General features: G+C 35.2%; 1 protein-coding gene across 3 annotated transcripts; it reads right to left on the bottom strand.

Annotated features, from left to right (window-relative positions):
• Positions 1 to 1,039: 1,039 nt before the first annotated feature.
• On the bottom strand, positions 1,040 to 6,197 carry LOC133317938 (disease resistance protein RPV1-like). 3 transcript variants are annotated; one of them, XR_009752401.1, is made up of 6 exons: positions 6,137 to 6,197; positions 5,346 to 6,028; positions 3,449 to 4,568; positions 3,048 to 3,344; positions 1,685 to 2,969; positions 1,040 to 1,362 (listed from the first exon to the last, which is right to left on the bottom strand). XR_009752401.1 is itself a non-coding variant. In XM_061519843.1 (5 exons), exons 2-5 carry the CDS (start codon positions 5,903 to 5,905, stop codon positions 1,770 to 1,772), a joined length of 3,177 nt encoding a protein of 1,058 aa, XP_061375827.1. In that variant the 5' UTR covers positions 5,906 to 6,028; positions 6,137 to 6,197; the 3' UTR covers positions 1,434 to 1,769. The 3 variants fall into 3 exon arrangements, 1 of the variants encoding a protein (XP_061375827.1); XR_009752402.1 differs by lacking the exon at positions 6,137 to 6,197 and having other exon boundaries at positions 3,449 to 4,611; positions 5,346 to 5,445; XM_061519843.1 differs by lacking the exon at positions 1,040 to 1,362 and having other exon boundaries at positions 1,434 to 2,969.
• Between the last annotated feature and the right edge of the window lie 1,167 nt (positions 6,198 to 7,364).

Raw genomic sequence — 7,364 nt, 5'->3', positions numbered from 1 at the left:
AAGCAATAGACAATTTTCATCCTTCTGTGTCTGACCGGGATCATCAACAGCTTTTTCTGGAATCACTTGAAACATGAGTTTGCCTTTTTGGACTTTTTGATGGAGCTGTGGTATATATGCAGTCTAGCTATTGTAGATGTTGTATTTTACAGTTTGGTGACCCTTCAAGCTGCAGTAGACAGTAATTGTGCCAACAGTATTCTGTAATGATTTGCCAACAGTATTCTGTATTGTATAACCTTTGCTTCTTTTTCCCCTTTATTGAATGATACATTGAGCTTTAGTTGTTTAGTTACTTACTAGCAGAGGTCACTTACAACAGAGAGAAATGAAATTAACATGTGTTGCTTTATTGTTAAATGGTTGCAAATCCGTCATTCTACTCAATATATAGAATGTTTCTGATATGTTTCGTTTCTGAAACTATCCTTCCACTAGCAGATATTCGGCTTGGGGCTTGCCATCTTTGCAGTCAACGGTGAACTTGTAGCAAAATTGACACCTGCCTTATTTTTTGAAAATGTTGGGTTATTACTACACTTAAAATTGTAAATCCAAACAACTAACGCTTTAGCTTAATGCTGTTTGATTTCATTTTCTATAACTTCTTTCGCTGGAAAGAAACTGTGCAGCATAAGAAAAGTAGTTGGGACTTGCGAGATTTCTTTTTGCTTTCATAGCATCATAAGCTTGAAAAAATAATTATAGGATCAAGGACTAATGAGATGGAGTATCATGTGTTTCGAAGTTTTGGTTCAGAGAAGATCTTTGACAAGATTCTGATTTAAGATTGGAATGCTGCACAATAATGTGACAAATATGGCATTTCACTGGAACCTTAATGAGAAACCGAAAATAAAGAAAACAAATGTTCACTGTGGTAAGGTACAAAAACAGTGATATTAGTCCTTTGAATACGTTGACAGGGTTTGATAAGTCAATTCGAGTCCAGATTGTTGGAAACTGAACATCTTTCCTGGACAAATAATTTTCTCATCAGCAAAAGTTCTAGAACTTAATCAAATGCAATTGGCTTGATTTCATGGTGTGGATCACCGCCCAAATGTTGTGTACAATACATTTCAAAGATCACAAAATTTTATTCATTTGAGTTCACACAACACTTGGCAACTTGATGGGCTAAACTCCATTGGAGATGTGTTTTGATCAATTGATCTTGTACAACTTTTACATACATGTAAATTGAATGCAAGTGCCACATCAGTTAGCAAATATACTAACAACCAAACTTGCGTGCAAATTTAATGACCAGCAATAGGTATAAGGCCCTGCTATTCTGGCGCAAATATTGCTAGTGTCTATCTAAAATCACAGCAATAGTCCTTCCATTAAGAACACCGCCTACAAAAATGCAAAACATACGGTAGTTAAGAAGAAAAAGGAATCCACATTAAAAAGAAAAACTTGTGAATCAATGCCTGCATAATAGTATCTTTCATGGTAGTTTTGAGTATTACATATTAGTATCTTTTGAGTAATGGTAGCTTATATCTGTTTGTTTAAACACTTAACATATCCATTTTATGACTTTAAATTATAAGAACTATGTTGACAACTTGAATACATATAGACTTAATTCCTAGCAAGGGTGAAGAGACGCAAATCCAAAATCAAATATGTTGGACTCATTAAGATTGCGAATATTCTAAGTTAAAAATTTCACCTTAAACCAGAAGGAGATTCATCGGATGATACTAAGCACAACCGAATTCCATTAGTTACACAACATCGACGTATTTAGAGAACAATCACCCAAATTTCATTTGATGACTGAAGTTGCGATATGCCAGGGTGCTTATTGGGCTTACCCCGAACCCCTCTAATGCAATCGGCTTATCAAATTCCGAATTCCCTATAATTTGTAGAAGGTTCCATGATCCTGAGCTTGCTGTAACCTTGATTTTAAACCTTGTCTGTGTTTCGGCACTGCTATTTAGGTAGCGAGAACAGCGCTGGTCGTACATCACACACACGTTATCAGAGCGAGTGATGATGAATTGCGAAGACATGTACATATCGACACTGCCCATGATACCCTCACCCTCACAATCACTGATAATGATGTTAAATTTCAATGACTGAAATCTTTGCCCCCCTCCGATGATGAAGCAGAAAATGAAGCCTAATGGAGGGGAGGGTGGAGCAGAAGAGAGATCAATAATTACATAATCAGTTTTCGTCTTATACTCCAACCACTCTGGAACTCTACTTTCTGGATACACGTACACGTACGTAGCTTGATCATAGTAATTTTCAACATAATCGTGTTCTGGAGTGGATATATGTTGTGCTATATTCATCACGTTAATTTGCGCATTCAACTCAATAGCCATGAGAGAATACTTGTCCAAGTTCAAGCAATTCCAGAACCCTACCCTTCTCCTATTTTCATTGAATTGTTCAGTGGCTGTTGAAGGGAACAATACAGTCTCTAGTGATATGCACCCTTCGACAAGTAGAGTTTCAAGGGAGGGGGAAAGCTCAGGCAGAGTCCGAAGCTTCCTACAATTACACACGCTTAGATGTCGCAGTCTTGTAAGATTTTTAATGGATGAAGGCAAGCTCTCAATGCGACAGCCTGCAAGATCTAGGATTTCAAGCTTGCTTTGATGTCCAAAGGATGTGGGCAATGCATCCAAACGAGTGTATTGTAAATTCAGTTCTATCATATTCACTGATGTCACCGAGAATTCCCTGAGATTATCGCAGTATTCAAGTCTGAGATAGTTGAGGGAGGTTAAATGGGCATCGCTTGTGAGTCTGATAAGGGAACTGCAGAACCTTGCATCCAATTTCTCAAGCTTGTGCAGAGAGAAAATATGCACGCTAGTCAACTCAACACACCAAGAGATATTAAGTACTTCAAGATTTGTGGCTTTTGAAAAGTCTGGCAGCTCCTTTAGAAAATGGGATCTACTAAGTATAACTTCTTTTAAATTCACCAGATTCTGTAGCAAAATAAGACATCACACATGAGCTTAAATTGTTGTTAAGAGAAAAATTAAATCAGGAAAACACATATTTACCTGCATTCCATCCCAAAGTTTTTTCACTCTACTCTCTGATAAGTCCAAAATAACAAGTTTTTCCGCAAAAAATTTCACCGGCAAGGATTTCAGAGGGTAATTCGTCCAACGAAGATATATTAGTTCAGTTGGCAAAGATTGAAGCTCTTGAGTAAGAAGATCCAAGCCATATGGATCATATGGGGATTCAAAATCCAGAAATTGTAGTTTGCTCATCTTAGCAAATATGTGAGGGCTCAACATGAGCTTCCTGCCTTGTGACAAGAACGCCCTTATGCTTCTAATGGCCTTAGTCCCCTGCCATAAAAGTAGAAAAAAGTTTTAATCAGCATTAAAAATCACATTTCCCACAAAAGAGTCAAATGTTATAAAAATATTTTATATTTAATTTAGCCTTTTACCTTATCATATTTTAACACTTCATAAACTTCATTAGGATCCCCCAAATGAATGCAGTTTCCTGGGTCTTCACTAGATTCCTGGCAAACAATCTCCCAAGCCATTTCTTGTATAATATCATGCACAGAGACAACATTATCTTCAGAAATAATAATTAGAGCTTTGTCTTTGAGTCTTTCTAACCCAACAACAACTGAATTATCACTTTCATGATCTTTCAGTAAGAGTTTTATGTAACCCACTTTCAAATTCATTCCACTAAAGAAGCATGCAAGATCTAAAAACATCGTTCGCTCTTTGCGATCTAGATCATCATAACTCAGTTTCATCACATCATGAACTTTCTTATTTGGCATTTTTTTAAATTTGTCGAGCTGACTTTCCCACACTTCCTTATCTTTTCCACAAAGAAGATGACCCAAAATTTTAAGAACTAAAGGAATGCCTTTGGCATAATTGACCACCCTCTTTGATAGCTCAGAGTACTCCATTTCAATATGATTTTGTTTGAAGGCATGCAAATTGAAAAGCTTAAGTGCTTCATCAAACTTCAATGCTCCTACCCTGTATATGTCATCATCATCAATTTTGTGAGCCACAAGCACTTGCATATCTCTAGTTGTTACAATGATTCTACTACCGGATCCAAATCGATCATGACCTCCAACTAAAATTTCTAGTTGATCTGGATCATTGACGTCATCTAGAACAATGAGAACCTTCATACGACCGAGCCTCGTCATAATATCACCAGGCAATTCATTTGCTATGTTAATTTTTACATCTTCTGCTAATATTGTAGAAAAGAGTTTCTCTTTTAAGGATTTGATTCTACCTCTTGTTGATTCTTCTCTTATGTTTGCCAAAAAACAACAACCTTCATAATCAAACCTTAGTTTGTTCAATACTTCTTGTGCAATGGTTGTCTTGCCAATACCGCCCATACCCCAAATTCCAATAACACGTACGTCTTTTGAATCTTGACGTAACAACGATTCTAAATGTGCAATTGGTTTGCCAATTCCAATAAGTCCTTTTGACTGAATTGGGTGCTTATTCAACCTCATCATTAATTCATGATTGACAGTTTTGATGATTTTATCAAGGAGCTTGGCATCATCCCTATACAACAGAGAGAGAGAATACAAGAAATTTAATGAAATTCCTATAAGTTCACTTGGTTTGAAGTTTGAGAGGGGACGGGGACAAGTACCAAAGCTAAAGGCCTTGTTGGATGTTTTTAGAAATATTGAAATATACGAATCAATTATATCTGTCATTAGGAAATTGGAGTATATTTAATTGTATTACTTGGGTCTACTTGGCATATGTCATTGTTTAAGAGAGAACGAAGTTAAAAATTAAATCACTCTCATTAGAACATACACTAATATAATGCATATAAAAGGCTGAATCGAAAATAAAAGGATGAAAGATTATAGAGAACATAATAGTGGTAAAGAATAATACCTTGAAATTCATGAAAATCGATCAAATTTTTTTTTTTCAAATTTTCATATTATTATTAATTAATAATTGGTCTTTATTTTTGTTTTTTACTTTTTCATTCTTGAAATTCTCAATGGTGCTAAGTTAACCAAAAGTTAGGTAATAGGACGGGCTACAATTTAGAATCAAATTTAGAGTTTGCTTTGATTTAAACAAATATTAAGGTAATGTTATGTGACATTGACAAATATTTGTGGAAATAATAACTAATAAGCATGTTTACCTAAAAAAAAAAAAAAAAAAACTAATAAGCGTAAATTCTAGTGAAAACAAATTTTAAATAATTGTTTTTAAGCAAACACCTATTGATAATATGCATAGATATATAACACAAAAAAACAGAAAATAATATTTAACATTTGTTGGAAGAAAATAAGAAAATTAACTTACCAGAAATCTGATGACTTAATTCCTGATAAATTAGCAGATTTGTTTAAAGCATGCCTCCATGTTTGCACCTTGGTCAAATTATAATTTTCTTCATGTTTAGAAAGCGCATTTCCATAACTCTCCTTTTGATGCCGCACATTTGTGGGATCTACATTGTAGAAAATAGGTATTACAGTCTGTCCATATTTATCTCTGCACTCAACTATTTTCTCAAGTTCTTCCAGACACCAATGTGAAGAAGCATAGTCTTCTGAGAATATGATCAATGAAATTAATGATGTTTCAATTGCTCCAGAAAGTGATGACGATATTTCATGTCCTCTCTCAAGTCCATCATCTACAAAGACATCTATTTGGTTTCTACGAAAAGCTTCAATCAAATGACTGAGAAAACCACGGCGAATGTCCTTGCCCCTGAAGCTAACAAAAACATCATACTTTATTTGAGGAGCATTGTTTGACATGGGCTTTACCTCTACACCCTTCGATTTTGGACATAACCAGGAGACAAAGATATACAACACAGAAAGAAATGACAAGGAGACAAAGAAATACAACATATTCGCTTTTAGAAATAACCAGCCAAGTGACAAAGACTATGCTGCAAGGCTGGAACAAGGGCACTCGGAATCTTTCTTTGCCTCTAATGTCTTGAATATCAAATTATCGGAGTCACGAGGTAACTGGAAAGAAGAAAAAGAGAAATGAAATGAAAAGATCAAAGAACTTAAAGAGTAGAATTTCATATCTATAACAAGTTCAAATTAGCGGTTAGTGTAATATGACAATACCTGCTCCTTCTGGATTGGCAAGCTTTCAAATCTTTTCTCACACTATACGGCTTGCAATCATTTAGAGGAACCAAGTGACATCCAATTTTCTAGGGTTCAAGATGCCAAGATAGATGTAACGGGCCAGATTCATGATGCAGGCCCAAGTATGCAGGACATTCGTGATCCAAGAAGGAAAAGTAGACCAGTCTATCTAAAAGACTATTTGTTGGGCTGACGGAATATAATAGCTAAGGAGTATGTTTTTCAATTACCAGTCATTTTAATTCATTGTAATGAACTTATCTTTTAAATAGCCAGTCGACCTATTATGTAGGGATGTTTGCGGCCTGGATTGGATCGATTTTAGAAGCAAAAATCATCCGATCTAATCCCTTTGATTTGATCATATAATCATCCATTCGATTTGAATTTTTTTCAAATCTGATCCGATCCGATCCAATCCAATTTTTTTCGGTTTGGATTGGATCGGTTTTTCGGTTTTTTAAAAATCCAAAACTTTGTTTCATAATTATTGTGAAAATAACATCTTTTGTATATATTGACTTTGTAATTTTTTTTTTTGAAATACCAAATCATAGTAAATGATAATATAGTTTTTTTGGATAATGAGATATGAAACTCTACACAGATGAAGTTTTGTTAATGAGATGTGACTAGGTTTTTTCTTAGGTTTAGTTGATGGGACTTGAGTTTAGAAATTTTTGGACTGTGATTGGGGAAAGGCCCAAGTAGGTAGAAGGAAATTAATATATTGGATCGATTTTCATCAACCAATCCGAAAATCAATCCAATCCAATTAAAATTTGAGATTTTTTTTTGGTTTTCGGTTTTTCGATTCGATCACCGTGGTTTAAATTGGTTTGGATCAGTTGTTGAACACCCCTACTAGTAAGAAGGGTACGAAGATATTCAGAAACTTTATCTCTCACTTTAAACTCTCTCTTTCTCTCTAGTGTGCTTTCTCCCTAATATCACCTTTTCCTTTTGATCCTGTTACATTGGTGCTTTCATCGAGTCATGGCTGATAATACCAAACTCCGTGACCTCACAAACTAGCTTCACACTTAAGAACAACACATTACCACATTAGAACGTACAGTGGATCATCGTTTGGAAACCTTTGAGGTTGCACAAAATCAACGCTTCGAGGAACAATCTCAGCGTTTTGATGGCGTTAATCGTCAGATCCAAGATATGTACACACTTCTCCAAAACATGCAGACTT

Source organism: Gastrolobium bilobum, unplaced genomic scaffold (genome assembly GCF_033153095.1).
Source record: "Gastrolobium bilobum isolate Gb01-03AN ecotype WA unplaced genomic scaffold, APGP_CSIRO_Gbil_v1 utg3981, whole genome shotgun sequence".
Lineage (NCBI taxonomy): Eukaryota > Viridiplantae > Streptophyta > Magnoliopsida > Fabales > Fabaceae > Gastrolobium > Gastrolobium bilobum.
The sequence above is the reverse complement of the archived record's forward strand: the minus strand, read 5'-3'. Positions and strand labels throughout refer to the sequence as shown.